Source organism: Manis pentadactyla, chromosome 8, assembly GCF_030020395.1.
Source record: "Manis pentadactyla isolate mManPen7 chromosome 8, mManPen7.hap1, whole genome shotgun sequence".
Taxonomy (NCBI): Eukaryota; Metazoa; Chordata; class Mammalia; order Pholidota; family Manidae; genus Manis; species Manis pentadactyla.
Genome location: NC_080026.1, coordinates 18,877,206 through 18,899,663, shown reverse-complemented (window position 1 = coordinate 18,899,663; position 22,458 = coordinate 18,877,206). Strand labels below are relative to the sequence as shown.

The 22,458-nt window shown below is 39.5% G+C and overlaps 1 protein-coding gene across 9 annotated transcripts in view; it reads left to right on the top strand.

Moving 5' to 3' along the window:
* The window catches only part of FMNL2 (formin like 2), a 289,350-nt gene that overhangs the window by 168,511 nt on the left and 98,381 nt on the right, over positions 1-22,458 (top strand). For all 9 annotated transcript variants that reach the window (XM_057505574.1, XM_057505577.1, XM_057505579.1 and 6 more), the window contains exon 2: positions 3,110-3,193. In XM_057505574.1, coding sequence (XP_057361557.1) covers positions 3,110-3,193 — 84 coding nt within the window. The remainder of the gene's footprint in view (positions 1-3,109; positions 3,194-22,458) is intronic.

The following is a 22,458-nucleotide window of genomic DNA, read 5'->3' as shown; positions in this document are numbered from 1 at the left end:
AAGTGCAGTGGTAGTTTCAGGGCACTGATGTTGAGCGACCTCTCCTGACCGTAACTAATCATCAGGCTCAAAAACACTTCTTAAGACTCTTCTCATTAGGAGCGATGCAGGCCTTTCTTCTGACCTTCTGAATCACGCATCTACTCCTCCGCAAGACTGCTCTCTAGGACGTCTTGTAGCCACCTCAGACCTCAGCAGAGCCACCTGGAAGTCTCACTCCCTCCCCTCCCCCAGGTCTGCGCCGCCGTTTGCGGTGTGCGCCTTTCATTACGTGGATCACCGTTCACCTGGTGACCCAAGGTGGAAGCCAAGTATTTGTTGTTGACATCCTCCCTTAGCCCCTAAGCCTGGCCAGTTTCACCTACATTTCCGACATCTCTCCCTCCACCTTCATCAGATGTCCTATCAGCCTTGTCCAAGCCGCCACCATTCATTTGAACCCTGGGCCCTGGCCTCCTGACCATCCCCCCTGCTCCCAGTTCTGCTGATACTTCTAGTCAGTTCTCCACACAGCACTTCCAGTAATCTTCGTGAAACATCCCGCACGCTACAGCCCTGACTCGCCTTTCCAGCTTTACGTGCCCCTCCTTCCCTCTTTTCTTCTCTTGGCCGTGCTGACTCTATGAGCTCTTTGGTGCACCAGGCTGATTCCTGCCTTAGCCTCTCTGCCCAGGACGCCAGTCATCCACTCTTCGCGTGGTTCACTCCTCACTTGTAGGACTCATCTTAATTGTCACTTTTTCCTGAGGGGTATTTCCAGATTGTCCAATCGAAAGTTGCCCTGTGGTCATCTCTATCAAGGTGTGTCAGGGTTTACGGAGATGAGTTTTGTCTGTATCTCCCCACCATCATATGACGCTTCCTGGGGACCGTATCTGTTTGGTTCCCCCACGGTGCCCTGTAGTGCGGTGCTTTTACAAGAGCAGTGCTTTGTACACATTTGGTGACTGAAAGACTGGTTCATTGAAATAAAAGTTGATCTAGATAGAAAGGTAACAACAGTGCCTGTTCCCAATTTCCGCAGCAGTGTTTGCAAGCTGCTTCCACAAGGAAGGTCTAGAAGAAACTTACTGCCATTTTGCCTTGCTGTTAAAAAGAACCAAACAAAAAAACAAACTTGGTAGTATTTTCATTATTTGTCCTTGGGAGTCTACCAGACTTAGTAAGTGTAGGACCTATTCTGCTCCTGTAAAGCTTCCAACCTTAGGCAAGTTAACCAAGTTCTCCCAGGTCTGCTTTGCCATATATAATATGGGGAAAATCATATCTATCCTGTGGGTTTGTTGTGAGGATGACATGAGATTATGTATGCAAAGTATGGAGCTTGGTACATTGTAGGAATTCAGACATTCTTTCTCCTATCCCCTTTATATCACAAGATATTAATAAGGGCTTAGAGAAAAATTCATTCAACTTACCTCATACTCTTACCGTTCGTATTTAATGCATAATCACACCCAAGGGCACTAACATGGGGGTCAAAATGAGTTTAAGAGGAAGTAATCCGTCTCAAGGGTGCAAATAAGCAATGATGGCCTGGTTATTTAATGGCCAGTAACACTGGGCTCTCTCAGAAGGATACACATGGAATTCTCTTTGCCTTATCCCAGGGGTTGTTCTTTAACATTGTAAAATTGTAATTGCAAATAAATACAAGTAGTTTTTTTCCATTCTAGTTTAGGTAGACAGGCCATATGAAAACATTTCCCCCATTTTAGGTATTTCTGTGGAGAAACCTTGGCAGAAAACTCTAGAGTCCAAAGCTTTTCTAATTATGTTGTCAGCTTTGGTGGTAATTAAAAAAAATTAATATTCTGAAGGCAGGTTATTAGATTCAAGTGGGTTAGATTCAAGTCAGGCATACCAATCTGGATGCTAGACAGAGTTTAAGGGAAAATGCTTGAATTATATCTATCAAAATTATAAAAGGTTAATTCGCTGCTTTAAGTCAGTACCTCACCCACCTTACCTCTGTTGAATTTGTTTCACTGGATGACATGAGACAGTAACTGTGGCAAATGGGGGGATTGTTTCTCTCCAAGCCAAGGCCTTCAGAGAGCTAGGGGCCTGAGCATTAAAAGCTCAAGGCCTTTGCATTTTTCTGCTCAACTATTGACTCAGGCAATGATCTGTATTGTTTATTTAGGGCTAGGTATAATTTAAGAGTGTTGATACGAGGGGATAGACAGGACAATTAATAGATGTAAGATGTTAATTAACCTCTTAGCTCAGTTGTTTAGAGCGTGGGAACTGTAGTAAGGCCGAGGGAACAGATAGGGACCCCTTCTGGGGCTCTCACTCTGCCATGTGCTGGGGCCAAAGATCTCACCAAGGACGCAAGCCAATTACCTTGAAAATGTGTATGATTGGTCATTTGGGACATTAGATTAAGAACATGTGAGTGTGCCTGGACAAATCCATGACCAATGGGACAGAAGTTGTGCTATTTTGACAGAGGGGCTGTTATATGAGGATTGATGTCTAGACATCTCTTTTAGCTCATGGTCAGTTTCTCACTGCAAACCCCACTTCATAAACCAAAATGGCTGGACTGAGCTAAAAGTGAACTGCTAAAGTTAATGTGTATCCTGAAGGAGTGTTGTCATCTCAGGAGACAAAAGCCACTTGCATTATTTTCAATGGTTTCCTTATTTTTATTTTATTTTTTTACTTATACTTGTCAATCAAAGTGAATAAAAGTCAATGTTTTCTGGCCATCAGGTTTTCTTTCTGTGTTTTCTCTCCATGGCTGGGGGCAGGCGCTGAAGTGCTTAACTGGGGTCATGCCTCCTCAAAAGCAACTTGTGAGTGGAATAGGAGCCTGCTATTAAGTGAGGAAATAATGCATTACCTTTGCTGAAATGCAAGTCTGATTGTTTAAAGCCCACCACATCAGATATCCCAGCATAGGACTTCAGAGTTTCTCCCCTCCCAGCAAACGGATTTGGTGTCTAAGTGACTTCTCTAGGGTAGTTTAGCTTAATCAGATGGTAGGAATTGAAAAGAAGTCATGAAAGAACCACAGTAGTGTTGTTTGGTCTGTCTGTGAGTCACCCACTAGCAGCCTGTTGTTGACCATGACATATCTCCTTTCTTTTTTTTTTTCCAGAATGCTATGAACCTGCCCCCTGACAAAGCCAGGCTACTGCGGCAGTATGACAATGAGAAAAAGTGGGAACTGATTTGTGATCAGGTAAGAAACAAGTGATGCTTTTATCAATAAGTAGTGGAAGAGGAGAACCAGATTTCCTCCCTAAATATATTAGACTTTTTCTAGGAGATGCACGGATTTCTGTTTAGGATTTCTTTGCCTTCCTGTTTCTTATGACCAAAGGAAAAGCTAGATATTGAGTTTTTTGTGTGTGAGCGTTATCTTAATTCTTCTTTATTTTTAAGAATTTTTAGATTAGATATTCTGGGAAATATGGTCAAGTGGACAAACCAAATTCAGACGATCTGTTTTTCTTTTTACTCTACATAGCAGTTTACACTGCTTGACTAATGTGGGTTCTGTAATTCATTTGGTTTTCCTAGTCATGTATATTAATGTATATTCATGCAAGAAGGTGAACGTTTATAAAGAAATATTGCTTAGATTGATAAAAAATTATTTCAGATTGTAGCGATTCTACGTTTTCATTTTATCATTAACTCGTAACAAATTCAGATTCTTCAGGGGGATATAAAAATAAGTGAAAATCGCCATTTTCTTTTTACTCTATCCTCCAAATTCTATACCTTAGAGGTCCCTGGTTAAGACTTTGAAGTGTCTCCTTCCAGCTTTCTAAAGTTTTTCTCTTTAAAAAAACAGACCAAAAGTATATGAATATATAGGTACAGTCCTGCCTCTTGATACATTCGTCAGTATATTTGTCCTCACCTCATTCTTTTGAATGGTATGTAGTGTTCCATTGCAACTGGTAGTAATTTTTTTTGGCACTTTGTTGTAGGGCTGGGTAGAGGTTAGTTGTTTTAAATCTTAGAAGAGTTTTACATCTGCTTATATGACCGCAAGGCAAAAGAATAAAATTTTGCTGACACAATCTCCTTCCTTGAGACTTAATTTTTAATGAGGATTAGCTACACCTATTATTACAAGGAAAATGATTTTATAATGACAGTGAACAAAGATAATAGGGATAATTAATAGAAAGGAAAGGTAATCACACAAGTGAGGGGAGCCCAAGGAGGGAGAACAATTCTACAGTGTGACAGACTGCTGGCGCCGCCAGCAAAGGTGGAGGAGGGCTGCTTCAGTGGTGGTCCTGGTGCCGTGGGCAGGGCAGACCCCCTTCCTTCCTCGAACTTGCAGGAGCCCTGGCAGCTCAGGCTGCCCTGCTCCCTCCTGGCTTTATTGAATTACTGGCCTGTGCATCTCCAGTATGCCAGCAAGGGAAGGTTACCGATGGAGGACTCTGAACATCTGTACTCTTCTCTCCAACCAAAAGTAGTTTCATAGGGTGGATGGTGGCATCTGGGGGACCTTGAGGCTGGGAGAAGATCAAACCAGTTATCTAATTGTGTTTCTGATTTTCATATCCTTGGGTTAGCATGCTTAAATGTTAATACGCCAGGACATGGCGCAGTAAGCTACTCCACCCATTCCTTTGTGGCAGTCACTTCAGCACATGCGGCAGGCTCTGAACTGACGTGGCTCCATCCGTTCTGAGGTGTCATGGGTGATTTATTAATAATAGCTAGATAACTGTACTTATTGTTTCCAGAAGCCAGCACTGAGTAGATTTTTTTTAATAAGAGCTGTGCATTTAATCTTCAACGCAGTCATACTTACTAGTATCTTCATTTGACTTATGGAGAAAACTGAGGCTTCTGTATGTCAAATACATGGAAAACACTTGATGTATGAGGTGCTTCAGAAATGGTGTGGCTGCTTCTGTTGCTACAGAGGGGCCCAGATATTAAATACTGGTACCATTTCCTTTTTATTGTCAACTTCAAAAGAGTCGGAGAAATTTATTGCATTGAGTCTATTATTAAATGTTACCTAAATATATTTGATAGTTTGAATGTTTTTGCATGATGCTGTCAGGAAAAGCCCTAGCTGAAGATTTTCAGTCCAAGAAAATATCAAGGCAAATCTTTTATCTTACTTGTGAAGTCTTAAAACCATAACTGTGTTTGGTGTCCTTGCTGTCTGACACACGAGACTCTCTAGGGCCCCTGATGCTTTGTGCATAAACAATATATTGAGCACAAATGTCAATTTTATTTATTTTTCAGCAAATAATGCAAATATATTATCTGTTATTTAAGATGCATGTTATGAGCAAGATGTATAGGGTGCACGAAAGGAAAAAAGAATATTACAAAAATTTAATTCCGGAAAAGGTGTGTAGTCAGGAGTGTTGGAGGACCTACAGAGAATTATTTCAGGTTTCAGTTCTATGCAAAATGATCATGTGGACACTCTGAATCATGGAACTGGTCACAATGTTTCTCTGTTTTTTTCCTTGGTTGCTAGAATGCTCAGAGCCAAATTTGTGGTCTGCTCTTACCAAATACACAGGTCTTAGTGGCACGTGTTTTGCTTACCAGCCTCCCCCTTGGCTTCATCTAATTTTTTCTGCCCATGTTTTCCCTCCATACTGATTTCTTCACTTAAAAAAAATCTTCTATGAAGTAAAAAACTTTCAGAAGTCATCTTCTTGAACAAGACAAACATGATATATAGAGATTACTGGTGAACAAAAATATTTGCACTGACAATGAAGCTTAAACTTTCTATATGCTATGGTTATGGCTGATGGGTACTTTGAGCATACTCTAAAGAAGCAAATACCGAGGGCCAAAATAAAATGCTTTTTCATGAATCAGCTGAGGTTAGACAGTTGAATTGAATACAATTCATCACCCTTTTTATATTTCCATAGGGTTTGTTAGTCTGTCACTTTGCAAGTATTTAAATATGTCTCCCCCATCAAGAGGGAGTTACTGAAGGCTACATGCTATGTGTCATTTTGTTTGTGTGCCTCTAGCAGCTTGGTCAGTGCCTGAAACATAATAGGTGCTTATTGAAAGAATAGTAAGGAAAGAGAGAATAGCTAAATGCTGTTTGGGAGATGGTGGAGAAGCAAGAGAGAGCAGGAGAAAGAAGGTAGATGGGACAGGGGGCCTGAAAGGCAGGCTGGCTGCTGCTTTACCCTTCACCTTCTACCTTGTTGGTGTAATTAACTTGTGAGAAGTGATATAAAACTTAACTGCTCAATTCTGGAAACCCCTTTAAAGACGGCAGGGTCCCTGGTGTAGATGTGAAGGAGCCTCTGTGGGCTCTTCTGCAAGGAAACCGCCTCCACCTACCCATGATCAACTGAAAATCCAGGTCTTTGGGTAAATCCAGAAACAAAATTCAAAGAGTTAATAGATTAAATCCCACAGGATTTCTGTAATAACAGTATTCTGGCAATGTCCCTTTGTTTTTTCCTAGATTAATACATAAGTATAAAGATGATCTGAGCTCCTAGTGGGTCTCAAGGTTAGAGTAACGTGGGGGAACTGACTCTGTCTGAGTGGGGCGTTGGAAACCAAAGAAAAAGGGGTGTCCCTGATGGATCTGGGTGATGTGAGGTGCATCTTAGAGAACTTCTATGCTATAGTAAGGAGGCAGAGTGCCCATGACATCAGTTTGAGGACTCTGGGGACACTGAGGCCAGTTAATAGCATGAGATGACAGTGTATGAATAAAAGTCTGGAAATGTTAGGTTCCTTGACAGTTGCAAATGAAAGCCCACAAGCTGCCCAGCTGTGAGAGGGCCCGTCAGCGGTCTTTATACCTGCGCAGGGACAGAGAGCCGCTTGCTGTCACTTCTGCCTCGATTTTTGGTATTCCTTAAACACACACCCTCTGCTGCTCTCTTTGGTTTTGAGTCTTGACTGTTTACCACAGATTTAAAGTAAAGACTTCATTAAGGATGCTTTAGAGATCCCACATGAACTTAAGACTAACAGGTCATTGTATCTGGAAGGGTTGTTGGAGACCATTTATTTCAAGCCACTTTTTATTTTTCTGCAGGAAAAGTTAAACAAGTGTTTGTTAACAGAAATTTTTTTAACTGTATTGGAGCATATGAAGTAAAGTGACAGTCTTTTTGTTTTTCCTACCTGCTCACTAATCCCCTTAATTTATTGATGATAAAACTGAGGTTCAAAAGCATTGATGACAAGGCCAGCCCCAAGGTCACCTTGGCTAGTTAGTGGGGTGTGAACACCTATTTCCAAACTCCAGTCATGAGCCCTTTGAATTAGTCCCTGTTACAGAAATTGTAGTAGTTAAGGAAAATTGGTGGGCAGCTCGGTTCATAGCTGTGGCTCTGCTGAATGATTAAGTGGGAGTGGTGTGCCAAAAATTCAGGACACTTTGGGTGGATACTGCTGACGGCTGTAGGTCCCATGAATATATACTCTGGTCCTACAATGTTAGCGTTGTCCCACTTGAGCCAGAAAAGCTGCTCCGTGGCTTTGCCAGCGCTGATGGCACAATTAATTTTGGGGGTGGTTTGACACAGCTCGACCTTGCCCCCTAATGGCTGGCTGTTGTTTTGCATTGTAGCCATAGAGATGGGGGTCTCCCCCTTCCTTCACTTTTGTGGAATGCTATGGGAGATTAAAAACAACAAAAACAAAAAAGGTGAGAGTGGAGAGGTGGCAGGAAATCATACCCACTTAGTCTCAGCTTCCTGTGTTGAGCACTTCAGGATGATCAGATTTCAGCCCTCAAGGCTTGGCACGCATCCTGACCAGGAAAGGGGGAGGCAGTGCTGCCACTCAGCCAGAGCTGAGTTAGGCTGGTGGCACTAAGATACTCCAGTCCACTAAGATACTCCATTGCTGTGAGTTACTCTCTTTTTTGACACAGCGGACCCATACCATTTGATGCATTTGATCATTAAGAATATATTTATTTTTAAAACTCTTCACTTGTATTTCCTAATACTATTTCTTTGAAAAGATAAGAGAGTTACTTATTAGATAGCTTGTAACAATAATTATGCCAATTTGCCACTAGATTAAAAATTCTTAAAGAGCAAACATATTGCTAACTTTTCTTTTTTTTTAATGCTCATGTTTTTTTGAGCCTGTTAGAGCTCTTCTCTGCCAGGTAAGCAAATATCGCTGGATACTGACAAATTAATTCCTGTGGATCCTCAGATTCTAGGTAATAAGAGCTCGTCCTTGGAGCAGGAGGGGTGATGAGTGGGCAGTGGCACTGGCGGGGGGCAGGTCACAGCCCACTGCAGGGCTGGTGGCCGCCATGTCAGCCCCCTGAGCGAGTGTGTGGACAGTACAGGCCATGGGGAGGAAGCCGAAGGGACAGAGAGTGAGGCAGCACTTGCCTTCCCCCTGCTCCAGACTCCAGGCTTACTCTGCCTTCAGCCCCTCTCCCCAAATTCAAGGCTTTGATTCCGCATTTAGCCACACTCGCTCCATTCTGGCTTTACCAGCTGTTGGGTTAGCAGACAGCCATCTCCCCATCCCCTCCCCCTTAGTCAGTCCTCTGGCTAGATGGCATTTTTACTATATTTAATATTGTTTGATGTTAAATTGTTAGAATATTTACTGTATTGCCATAATTCTATGGTATGTTGAAATGCTATCTATTTTTAAATCATCATTAGGTTTTTGTGATCTGCATGTTTTAAATTCTATCTTTCAAACACTTAGTGTTTTTCTTTTTCTTTTATTATGTCTTGGTCTTCTACCCTGGTGTAATTCTTCTTTTAGCTATTCATTATTCAGACTTTTTTGTTTGGTATTTTGTTTTCTAGCTTACCTTAAAAAATTTCAGCATGAACCTTCTAAAACTGAGAATTTTCTCTTGAATCCAGATTGAGTAATCCTTAATATCATCTATTACCCAGTTCATATTTCCCAGTTTTCCCATAATGTTCTTTCTGTGTGGTTTGTTCAAATGAATATAGACCAGCATCAATCACATATGACATGTGGTTGCTATGTTCTTTACATTGCTTTGAACCTAAAACACACTTTTATTCGTGGTGCTCAGATAGTGAAGAGACCAGGCAAGCCGTCTCATAGAAAGTTTTGTTCTCTGCGTTTACCTGATGGCTTCCTAGAGTTGTCTAAGCTCCTGAATTTCCTGTTGACTGTAAGTTCGATGTAAAGACTTAGTACACTGATGTGGAACATCTTTATCTAGAATTTCGTAGCAGACAAATGACGTCTCACCGTTAGATAATACTGGTTGGTGGGTCAGGTAACAGCCTGATCCCTCTTTTATATATGTGTTTTCTCCCTTAGCTGAAAGGAATCTGTGGAATGTTACTTTGGCACCATATATATATCAGCCTTGAACCTAGTGGGTTTAAAAACCAGTTGATAATTTTTTTGCTGAATCAGTTTCATGAGGAGTTTCATAAAAATGATTTTATAACTTCATTTTTCTTCTACATTAAGTCAGCCACTGGAGCTTCCAATTGGGTCTAGTTTACCCTGTAATATTTTAATTTCTGGAATTTTTTTCCATCAATTTACATTTTTTTAAAGTAAGGATTTAGTTGATACCCTCAAAAGGTGGCAGATGAATTTTCTCTGGGTGAAAATTCACCCATTGTAAACTCATGGGTTTTCATAGTCGGTGTGTTTCAATCTGTAATACAATGTTTGAGGCTCACATTATCAATACTTTGATGGATAGGAACCCTTTCATGCTAGTCCCTTTGTTCTTTTGATATGAGAGCTTGTTTTATGGTACAAAACCCATCTCTTAGGCTTATCTTGTACCTTCCTAGCCCTCGACCTAGAATAAGGCATTTCTCTAAGGAGACCTATTCTTTTCCTTGCGAGGATGGTGTAAGGAGAATTTGAGTGCTAAAGGTCATCGCAGCTGTGTGGTGTATTTGCTTCTCTGTTTAGATATCTAGACCTTGAAAGCACATGTCTAAAAATCATGAGTTCATATTGACATTTTCATATCAAGTTTTAATGTTAACTTCCTTGATTTTATAATTACAACTTTTACATTGAAATATTTGATACTTAACATAAATGTGGTTATTTTTTTATACTATAAAAAAGGTTTCAAAATAACACACCAGTATCATTACTAACTAAAACATTAGTAACTAAAATGACTGAGTGGAGACTTGTGGTTCTGGGTCCTCAGGATGCATCCTATTGAAGATGTACTAAGTACTGTGATCCAAAGTTACTTGATATGCAGACTTCTCTGTCATTAACTTATAAGTCAGAATAACAGTAGAGGAACAAGTGGATGCTGTATTAGTTTCCTAGGGCTGTCATAACAAACTATCACAACACTTGGTGGCTTAAAACAACGGACTATTGCATCACAGTTCTGGAAGCCAGAAATCAAGGTGTTAGCTGGGCCCTGTTCCCTCCAAACGCTCGAGGGGGAGAATCCTTCCCTCTTCCAGCTTGTGGTGGCTCCAGGCATTCCTTGGTGTGCGGCTTCACGACTCCACTCTCTACCTCCCTTTTCATATGGCTTTTCCCTTTTCTCCTTTTGTTCTTCTCTTTTGTGCCTTGTAAGGACACTTATTATTGGATTTAGGGTCCCCCTGGATAATCTAGGATGGTCTCATGTCAAGATGCTTAACTTCGTTACACCTGCAAAAGTCTTTCCAAATACATTCAGATTCACTCACTTAGTGGGGTAGGACACAGACGGATCTCTTTGGGTGCCCCCATTCAACCCGCTACCAATACCACGACGTGTGATGATTTACATCATCTGGTCATTCACAGAACAATCCAAGTTGGTATTGTTACCAGCGGGGGTTGCGTTCTACAGAATTGATCAGGGACCCAGGTGAGGCTGTTTTTAACATACAGCTTCAGCTTCATCCCGGGGGTAGTTTCCACTCAAAGGAAGAAAGAGCCTGCACACCTCTGATTCCTTGACTCTGGAATGCTGGGTCACGCTTGGAAGTAGCCACACCGCCTGTGGTGCTGTCCCGTGGCCTGCCCCTGCGAAGGAGAGTGAGAAACGTAGGCCAGCTGAATGCACACATGCAGAAGAAAATGTTGAGTAAAAGCTCGCCTGGGCTGTCCGTGATCGCCACTTTTGATAGTGTGATAGTTTCATTTGTTTTAGGTTGTATTCAGTATTACAACTGGCTTTTGTTTATGTAGTCATTAATTTATTCATTGAATAAGCATTTAGCTGTACAGGTGAGGAAAAGCAGAGAGTGCAGTGAGAGGGGTTGCTGTCTTGCCAATGGGCTTCAGCCCCCGACAAGTTTGCTATGGATTCAGTGTGACCAAAGAAATGACAGTAGAACCTTCTTGGAGTGAAAGGGCATACCCGACTTTACTCCCATGGTGGCAGGTCAGTCACTAAAATCCCATTCACTTAGAGCGAGTCTGCATGCAGCAAGCTGGTCTCTGCCTCTGGGCCTCTGTGCCCGCACAGCCGTCCTCTGGGCCTCTGTCCTCGGTGCTGCCACCACTCCAGCCTCTGCTCTGCTCTCCTGCAGCCTTGCAACCCTGCCACTGTGTCGCGCCCAGAGCACTGGGAGAAACTCTTCATATAGAGTCAATAGCAATATATTGCCCACAAGTGTGCAGTGAGCTAGTCAGCCAGGGCCAGGTGAGAATCCTGGCCACAGGAACTCTCATTTTATTCACAGTTGTGGGTCTGAGTTTTCCCCAAACAGGAACCTCCTGGATTACTTTAAGTGGGGACTAGACTCTAAATGGTTGCCAATACCAATCTGTTTGTTCTGAGTTCCAGTGGCATGCCAGGTACGAACTGACTATAGGACATGTATTTCTGCCAGACTTTAGATAAACAAAACACATTTTATCTCTGGGTTATCTTTCTGCTTGAGATTATAAAGATTTGGTCTTCCTTAAAGTCTCTAAATCTGAGGAAAGGTGTTGATGAGTCAGTTGCTATTAAAAAGAAGACATGTTGCTTTTCAGTTTTTCTCCTGAAAGCAATTTCCCTTCTATTAAGACTCTTTCTGGGTCTCTGATTCCTTGACTCTGAAATGCTGGAGAAGCAGTCAGAGGAGCAGAGGCCAACTGCCTGTGTGTCAAGCTAAGTCACGCTTAGTGTCTCTGGAGTCGTGGAAAATTGAACCTGAACCCAGAAGCAAGTTTATAGCTTTCCTTGGGCAGAGGTTCCCTTTGTCACACAGTTTTGATAGTGAGGGGAAAAGATGTTGGCCTGTCTCAGAGGGTATGAGAGGGGGGGCAGAAAAAGGGGAGAAGGGAGGCTAAAGAAGGGGTTATCTATTCCTTTGAAAACCAGTCCTGTTTGGCTGCTTGATATGAATGCTCTGTCAGAAGTGCTGTTTGGCATCAACAGATGGGCAAGCCCAGTGCTCAGTCTGATGTGAAGCTTTTAGGTCATCTTTTGACAAAATGAACACCACATCACCTGCCTTCCTACCTGGTAATACAAATGGAATTGTAGATTCTTCTCCCCATACCGCCTCCCCCCCTCCTTATAGTGATTTAATTGCCTGAGCTTAGGTAGTAACTAACTATGTTACATTGTTTGAAGTAAACTTTATTGTATGAGCATCTTTTGTAAACTTGGGAATGGCTTGCACAGGAAATACAGAATCATATAGCCAATTTAATACATATGGGCTAGACTGAGGTTGGCCTTTTACACTATTGTATAGAAAATAGTTCATGTGACTTATTAAGGTGTATTAGCCAAGACTTTCTACTAGGTAACAAAAATCCTACTTTACATTGTTTTAACACTTGGACATTTATAATCTTTGCTATGAAAGGCTGTTTTTGTTCAACTTTAACATACACAAAAAAGACAGCTTCTGGAAGTTACCCAAGAAGTGGCAGATACCAAAAAGTTCTGAAAATTTCTGTGTTCTAAAAAGTACCATAAGGGCTTGGAAAAGCTTTTAAAAAGAACTGCCAGTGGATAACTCGGATCACATGTGATATTGGCAATTTTCATCAATCCATTCATCAATTAAATGATTTATTAAATATACACTGTGAAGAGTGATGTGCTAGATGCCAGGGACATGGGGCTTCAGAAAACAATGCTGCATCTTTCAAGTGAAGAGATTGAAGAAAGAGTACGACAGCATCTTAAAGGTAAATGCTGGAAAAACTGAGCGTGTAATAGAGTTTTCAGCCCACATTTCTCTCCTACTTATCTGTAGCATTCACTATAGATCTTGATGAACTTTCAAGTTAAGTGGTTTCAAAGAAGTTATTTTCTGAAGTCAGTGTGTAAATTAAGGTGTCTCTGACCTTGTCTTGCCTGAGTATTTCAGCCCCAGGCAAGTTCACTCTGGATTCCATGAGACCGAATAATGACAATGGAATGTTGGGGGTAAAAAGGGGCTCATACAAAGCTTTATTCTCACAGTGGCAGGTCGAGCACTAAAATCCCATCTGCGTCTGTTTCTGTCTCCTGCTCTCTTGCCGTCTTCTCTAGGCTCTGCTCTTGGCACTGTGGGAACTCGTTTATGACAGTCCTGGCAGTAATGGCTTATTGCCAGCGGGTATGCAAGCATGCGCCTGTGCAGTGGTCTAAGTATTACCTCATTGTACAGATACAGTGGATATCAGGTGAGGATCCTGGCCATGGAACTTCCATTTTCCTTACAATCTTTATCCCTGCCATAGTAGTAAAATAGAATTTTGATAATATCACTTAAATAGCAGAAATATAAGTTGTCTTGATTGTTAACTAGACTGTAGATGTTGGGGATGCAGGGAGATAGGAAAGTGAATTAGACATGTGGTTCAGGGCTTGTAAGAAATGGACAGCTGGACATAGGGGTAGAGGCCATGTATATTCTACATCAGTGTGGTGGACACTAGCTGTGGGCCAGACCGAGGCCCTCAGCAGCATCTTCGGGGTCTAGAAATACCATCATTGTGCAGGTATTTGTTGGCCTTAAAGCCTTTGCAGGCTCTCTACACAAGAACTTTGACACAACCCCTCGGCTGCTGATGTATGCACTTACATTTCCAGATATAAATTCCCAAGTCCATCTAACACCCTATAAAACAAACACTCGTAATAGATTGGGTATTGAGTTTACACGCGTCTGTCACAGCCAGCAATTATCCTCAGCCATCACCAATTTCAAAGTTGCTGTTTCTGCCTCAGGTACTGTGTGAGTATTTGGTTTAAGGACTGATTTTGACCATGTGGATCACAGATTGAAACTGTCAATGGCCTAATCTTGTGATCTGGTGATGGAAAACATGAGGCTGGTTAGAGGGGGTGGGTATGTGTGTGTGTGTGTGTGTTACGTTAAATTTGAAATTAGGGAAGAACCGTCATACCCAACTGGACCTTGGGCTTAAGATTTAGGTTTTCAGGTTGTTAGCACACATTACTTTTGTTTTTATGTTTTAGAAGGTGAGTATTTATGTATCTAAGAAACTGGAATGTGTATTTGGGGTTGGGTAGGGAGGATTGGATGAAGATGGTGGATTAAGCAAATGTCATAAAATGAAGAGACAGTATTGTTTGAGGTATGGAGGTACCTTTAGACCTGGATGAGAAAACACCTATGTAATTCTAATAATTAATTCTTTAAATAGAATGATGGATGATTTGTGATGTAAATGTTTTGGGAATTTAAGTCGGAGAGGTTTTCAGGACTCCCTGTTGGAGTGCTTTATTTCTTGCAAAAGTATTAACTGACAAAGTCCACTATGTGTTTGGCTTAGGGATTTCTTTTTAATTAGGGCAAATGGAATCAGCAAAGTATCAAGAGAAGCTTCTTTAAAGAGAGAGTCATGCTCAGGAACAATGTAAATAAGTAAAATAAATCTAAAGAGATTACTTTGAGACACTTTTTTAATCATCTTTGCTGAGGTATACTTCCCATACAATAAAGTTCACCAATTGTGTTTTCCAGAATAGCTGGACCATTTTGCATTCCCACCAGCAGTGTAATAGAGTCCCAGTCATTCCAAATCTTCACAAACTCTTGGGTATTGTCAGTTTTTAATTGTAGCTATTTTTATAGACATACAGTGGTATCTCACTGTGGTTTTCTTTTGCATTTCCCTAATGATAGTAAGCATGTGTTTATGTGCTTCTTTGCCATTTGTGCATCTTTGTTGAAGGATCTACTCAAATCTTTTGACCATTTTAAAAAATTGGGTTGTCTTATTACTGAACGATGGAAGTTTTTTAAAAAAATATTCTGGATATAAGTATCAGAATATATTTTGCCAATAGCTTCTCATTTCTGTCTTGCCTTTTCAGATTCACAAGATAGTGTCTTTCAAAGAACAAAAGTTTTCTGAAGTTGAATTTAGTTTATCTTCTATTTTTTAAGGGTTTATGCATTTTGTAGCCTAAGGAATCTTCGCCCAAGCTCAGGTTGCAAAAATTATCTCCTGTGTTTCCTTCTAGAAATCCTGTGGTTCTTACAGTTAAGTCTGTGATCTGATTTGAGATAATTTTGGCACATGGGCTGAGGTAAGATAGGAGACATACCGTTTTTTCCCCACATGTGTACCCAGCTGTTCCAGTACTATTTGTCGAATAGACTCTTTTTTCATGAACCACCTCGGTATCTTTGAAAATCCAAATGGCTAGATATATGTGGGCCTATTTTTGTACTGTCTTCTGTTCTAATCTTTATTTCTATCCTTTTATCAATACGGCACTGTTTTGAAATCAGGTTAGTTTGAATTCTCCAGCTTTGCTCTTTGCAAAGGAATTAGAAGAGCTAAAATAACTTTGCAGTTTTTATATACATTTTAGAATTAGTGTGTCAGTTTCTCAGAAAAAGCTGCCAGGATTTTGATGGAGGTTGCATTGACTCCATAGATCAGTTTCAGGGGAACTGACATCTTAACAGTACTGACTCTTCTGATTTGTGAACATGGCATCTCTATTGCAGTTTTCAGTATCTCATAGGAATGTTCTGAAGTTCCCAGCATACAGGTCTTGCACATATTTGTTTAATGTATCCCTAAATATCTCATGACTTTTGGTGCTATTTTAAGGGATACTTTAAAAAAATAAAAGCTTCCAGTTTTGTTTCCAGAAACAAAAAAGGTTTGTTTCTAGAGAAATACTGTTTTTGAACAACCTCCTGTCACTTCACTGATCCCCTTATGGAGAAAGGTGGTTTGTGCAATATTAGTGCATTTGCAAATTAAGTTCTGCAATTAAAAACTATCTTCCTGGCTTCCATACTGTAAACAGGCATAGATAAATGTTGAAGTTTAGTATTCTGAGCTTGGTTTTTATGCTCAAGTCTAAGCCTAAAATAAAGGAAAGCAAGTTGTAAGGACATGATTAAGATCTTGTAACCACCCCCCACCACCATTTTCTATTATTCTGTTCATAAGGACAGTTTTCTTCACATGCATCAGACACTTGCTTTTAGTGGAAGGCAGCTTCCTTTTTGACTTCTTCCCATGTTATCTACTTTGAAGGTTCCTTGACATAAATCATGCCCTTGATGAATATTAAAAATCTATTCAATTCAGTAAACACCTACTGAAATTCTGAGGTTTGTACCTATTTAATAGCACACTGTTTGAATTGGGGCAAATGAAATTTCAGGGAATCTAGGTCGTATAACTTTAGTCAGAAAAGCAATCCTCGAAATAAGAGTTTGCAATTTTCTTAAATTTTTGAGTGATTGAAAAATATTAGTGCTTATCTAAATCTTGAAATACCTAATGGTCTCTATGAGAAATCTAAGGCTTAATTCCATCTTTCTGTATTTCTTTATTTCATCTCTCTTTTTTTTTTTTTTGCCCTGATCAGCATCAGAACTTTATTTTTTCTTTTCCTCTCAGATGTTTTGTTTGTACGACACATGGTTAACTCAGGAGACTTAAAAATCTTCAGTATGTCATTCTTGTTTGGAAGGCATCTTAAGTAAGGTTCCTGGACTATGTAGTAAATGGGAGAGGTCATAATGCCGGTTTTCAGATGAAGAAACAATGAGGTGTGTTTATACCCTCTGAATTCTTACAGGATTAGTACTTCTCAGGGATTTTCCAAAATTTTCATGAAAGTAAAGACTCTAGTTTTTTCATATAACCCCTTTCTTTAAACATAACTGAAAATATTCCTGTACCTCTGCTTACTAAGGATGTGTACTTTCTGTAGATTGAGTAAAGAGTGGTATCAGGGTGTCCAGAGTAGGAAATACAGCCAAAAGCAATGATTAGTAAGCTTTAGAGTATAGAAGACCTACTTAGGGAATTTAAGAAAATGCAGATTTTTGAATACATGATGAACTGGGTCAGGAAAATCTTTGCAATCTAACCAGCAACCTCAATTGCCTTAGATACAAGTCTTTGGTAGTAGGTATTTTAAGAAATGCCAGTCTAAAAAAGGGAAAGTCTTGGCTTTTGAGCAGAGAGAGCAAAGGATTTGAAGATTTTCTTAAAGTTTTCCAGTATGAATCTGACCTTCAATCAGTTCTACCCAGTTCTTAAATCCTTTATTACAGCAACTCTACTTATTAATAAACACTGCTAAGAGTCAGACATGGTCGTGGGTCAGTCATTGTTTAGGACCACATGAGATTATAAGCTTTATTTGTATGACCTCCTTCCTTACAAATTCAACAAATTGAATCAAAACACTTTTTAAATTGGTAAAAATGCTGGACTGTGAATAGGATTAAAGAAGCCCAATTAATATTACATATTAGAGAATGAATTATAGGATGTTTTGATTAGGAAAGACCTGTTGAACTAGAAGACACTTTTGCTAGTCTAAATAAAGGAAATCACTTGGAGAAGTCTCATCACAAGTTATTTTCGTCTGAGAGCTGTAATGGAACAGTTGGAAAGTTGTCCTGTCCTCACAGACTAGGAAAATGATTTCATATTCAAAGCTGAAGAATGCTTCAAGGCTCTCCAAGAAACTATGGCTGTGGAATGAATCTGACATGCTGATTTTATAAGTCTAGTCTGGTGCAGAAATAGCCAACTTTTAAAGTTGGGAGTGGAGAAAGAAGAGTTGCACAGCGTTAACTGTATGTTCTTCCACTATTCAGAACTCATTATTCACTCCCTGTTGTCTGCCCTATTCACAGTAGCCTATTGTTTGGCATCTGCCATTGTTCTTCCCAAGTTAAATCCTTTATGCACTTACTTTTCGTAAACTGTGGAACCCAGTGGATCCCCTTGAAATTAATAGTACATGCCCTGTGCTTGTCTACTTTGTTCTTCCATCTGGAAAACTGCTCTGTCTCCTGCCTCTCACACCATCCCAGGATGTCTATATGCTGCTTGTCTTTCAAAACTCAATTCAAAAGCCACTTTCTTAAGGGAAGTTCCTTTGATCATCTCAGTTGGAAAGAGCCTTACCTTTCTTTGAACTGCCAGAGGATCACATATGGCTCTTATCATAGTCTACTTTGTATTACAGCAATGCCTTTTATATCTCAGAGATGAGATTTAATGTTTTGGAATTGAATTTGTTTTATTTTGTGCTTTTTACACGATGCCTTGCATAATGTGTTCTGGATGAATGAAAGAGTAAAATGACCAAACACATATTTATTTATTTATTGGTGTTGTTCATGTTAGTGCCTAGAAACAGAAGCTCTAACTGTGATAGTAAGATTTAAGGTGTTTTGCAACATGTTTTCACCCAATAATAACCACAGGGACCCTTCTAAATAGTAGCACAGCTGTCACCAGCTGCCTCTGGTAGTTGTTAGAAAAAGATTAGAATCCCATCTGAACTTGCTTCTTGGCCACCTATTATTTTAAATAGGTAGAGTCTTAATAACTTCTTCCTCATTTTCTCTAAATTGTCCTCTTCTTTGAGACACATATGTTCTGTAGGTGGGACCGTCTGGCAGCCTCTCTCAAGTTTCACAATTTGTTTTCCTTTCTGGGGAATGTAGAATATGCGTTTCCTTGGGGACTTTGGTACTCTTAATTTCTTGGGGGAGTTTAGATCTTTTCGTGTAAATAATTTTTTATTTGTATAAATTGTTAGCCTTGCGAGGGCTGAGGTGTGGCTTACTTTAGTCCCTGCTAGGAACCCTGGTTCTGGTCTCAACAACCCCCAGCCCCCAACAATCCCCCAACATGTGTACTATTGGTCTCCACTATATGATATAAATCATTTCTGTCTCTATTCAATATTAATGCAATATCTTATTTTTGTCTTTTCTTCTCCCTGTCTACTCATGTCAGCATTATCCATTTTAGAGGGCAAACCCCTTGAGGACATAGATTATTCCTGTCAACATAGCTCTGAAGAACATTTAGCACTAAATTACATACTGCAAATCAGTACTTACTAATGGCAATGATGCTCGATGTAATGCTGACTTCTTTAGAGTCTACAGTTGCTTACTCAGCCTTGGGAAAGGAAGCCCAACTACTTTCAGTTTCTGGCAAGACAGGTCATTCAGATGTAGTGAGCTTGTGTGCACAAAAGCAAAACTCTTTGAAGTTTCACTATCTAAAAATTATTACAGGAGCAGAATAATAGAACATTAATAATGACATTATGATGGCGACATCTGATTCGTCCCTGAGGGTGTTTAGTCTATGTAGCTCTGCTAACATTCCACTGAAGAAGAGCCCCATGACCTGTGACCATCCCAAACAGGGAGAGAAACCCAACAGTAAATGTGCCCTCCATGAGCCATTCATTCCCAGAGCCTTCCTTAATTTTCATATGATTCGCTGTAATTTCTTTCCTTAAACCTCAGAATGTTAAGGTGTAAGATAAACTTGATTGAAATTTCATTTGATTTTTGGAGCTGCTTATACATATAGAATATATGGAGTGGAAATGCTTATAACATGCTCATTGTAAGCCTAGCTAACACCAAATTAACCTCAATTAAGTAATTTCTCATGGAATTACACACCTGGATAGAGAGGATGCAAAGATCCGGAAATGTTTTGCTGGAAGAATGGAGTGTCCGATTTCAAACTTTTGTGCAGAGAGACTTTCAGTGACAAACTTCATTAAATTTAGGTGTTAGAAGTGGGGTGGGGTGTGGGGAATGGAGGCTCCAAAGAATATGGTAAATAGTAAATTTGTATTGAAAGATAAGTTAATAATCTTTGAGAAAATTGCTGTCTCAGATGAAAAGACAGTTTTGTTCCTGGGCTTGCATAAATGAAGTGGCTTTTAGCAGTGGGAAGAAATTTTCTGATCATTCCTAGAGAAATTGAATTCCTAGCACTCTAATTTATTAAAGTAAAATATTTGCAAAGGACACAGGAGGCTTAATGAGGATTCTGTGATTCTAAGATTTCTTCTCCTCCCATTTCCTCCCCCACTCCTTGCAATGCAGTTTGTCCACCTCATGTCCTGAATGCTAAGAAATGGCTTTTGGTTCTTTGAATACTTATGCGGAATGATTAAAAACCAGAGTATTTATTATTTCTCATCCAGCAGTATTTCATGAATGAAGTTTGATCATGCAAAGAAAGAAATGGCAGGAGGTCAGGGCAGTGGTGATGTATATGATTTGACATTTTGAACGAAATTGGTAATTTAAAGTCTCTTCCAAATACCTTATCAACTCATACTGACAAATCACCATGAACATAGAATCCTTTTTATCTCTTAAGAATAATATTTCTATATTATATTAATACTGTAACTCATATTGAGGACTGAAGTTACATCAGTGATATTGAGCAGGTAGGAGACTAGTTACTGAAAACAGCATATGCTGTATAAAGTGGATATAGAAGAGAAAATGATGGAAAGCTGCCAGACAAGACAGTTTTGGGTTTCAGTGCAAAATCGGAAATTGCAGTATTTAGAGAAAAAAATTAATTAATTTAAATGAATGCCAACAATTCATCCGAAGTCCTTCAAAATAAATGTGTTTTGGCAAAGTACTGACATTCTCCAGTGTATTCCCCAAATGTTTCTATTGTCCAAATGGTCGTATTGGAGACAGACAAAAAGAGGTTTGTTGAGCCAGATGGTGGATTTATAACTAAACAGTAGCTTCTTCTGAGATTAGACAAATAACCCCAAGTTTTCGGAAAATGATTTGTATTCTGTAACAGCTTTATTTGGATGTAGGCTGAATTTTTAGAGAAGCAGGTATAATGTAGACTAATTGTGTTTTAAATCATCAGTCTTCTTCATTTTCTGTTTCTTGGAAATACATTTTTAGTAAGTTACTCAAGTGAAAAATGTGACTGCAACAATAGCAAATGCTTAAGCACATTTGAAAAAGTATGAGTATATTCAGTTTAGATCTTGTCCATAATTTCAGGGGAATACTCTAAGGAAATATTTACAGGACCAGTAAATGTGTGTATTTGAGAAAGCCTTTTTGGGTCACCGCAGTCTTAAGGAGGAAATGGAGAAAGCTTCATTTATTGAGTATCAAAAATGAGATTCACTAATGAAGTGAATGCCAATGTGTTGTAATGGCTACTCAATCAGATTTTGTAATTTTAAAGGAATAAATGTGGCTCTTCTGGTGTGAAGACATTGTCTAAAAGCACAGACATTAGAAGTTTCTCAGTAACTTTCCATAGATACAAATTTTAGGTCCTCAAGCAAATACTACATTAGCCAGAGTTAAACCTAGTTGAGTTTCATGTGATAGGCACCTTGTATTTCGAGTAGGTGGTGTTTGCTCTAGCAGAAGGGAGCACAGTGGAGCTGTCACTGGTCATAGGATTTTTAATAATTTGGATAATTGGATTGTGTTATTAAAAAGCGGAAGTTTTATTTCCATCCTCATCTATCTCTTGCATCAGCTGTTGTCATGCACAGGTTGGAAATAATAACTGGTTTCTAGATGGTATCAGCTCATTTTCTGGAGCTTTTTGTGATTATTTTAGCCCTCAGCTGGGTACTGATAAAACCCTGTGGTAGTTTGATCCTTTCTGATCTCTTAATGAAGTGATGGTGATTAAAAAAAAAAAAGAAAAGCAGTAGGGCCTTATAGACATGCTGAAGGCACTAGAGATATAAAATACTTGCAAATTTTTATTTAGAAATTGATCTCAGGGTAGAAAATTTGGAGGCATGACTAGAAACAATATGCTGATCTTTTTTGTAACAGCTTTGTTGAGGTAAGAGTCCATATACTATATATTCACCCTAATTGTTTTTAAATAAAGGGGAAATAGCAATATGAGTCTCACTGCAGCCACTTCCTTCTATATTAAAGCATTAAACAATAGTGAAATACATATTTTGACTAATAAGATGATCTTTTTGAAAAGTAAAATGGTCTTTAGCATTTCTAAATCTGTCGTCAAACACAACTTGAGTGGACTGGACCAGGAAGAATGTTGTGTTTCTCTGTGTTGTAGAATACAAGTTTATATGGGATAAACAAATGCTTAAGCATGCTGGCCAATTGTCAGTGTTGTGAAATACTGAAACATTCCATTGTGGCATTAGCAATAACCAGGTGGAAAAGAATTACTAGGAAAACAGCTTTCTGGTTGTAGGTAGAAGAGAACCTGATAAAAATTGTCCTGATTTCAGGGTGAATCTTTGTTTTTCCTTTTAGATTTATG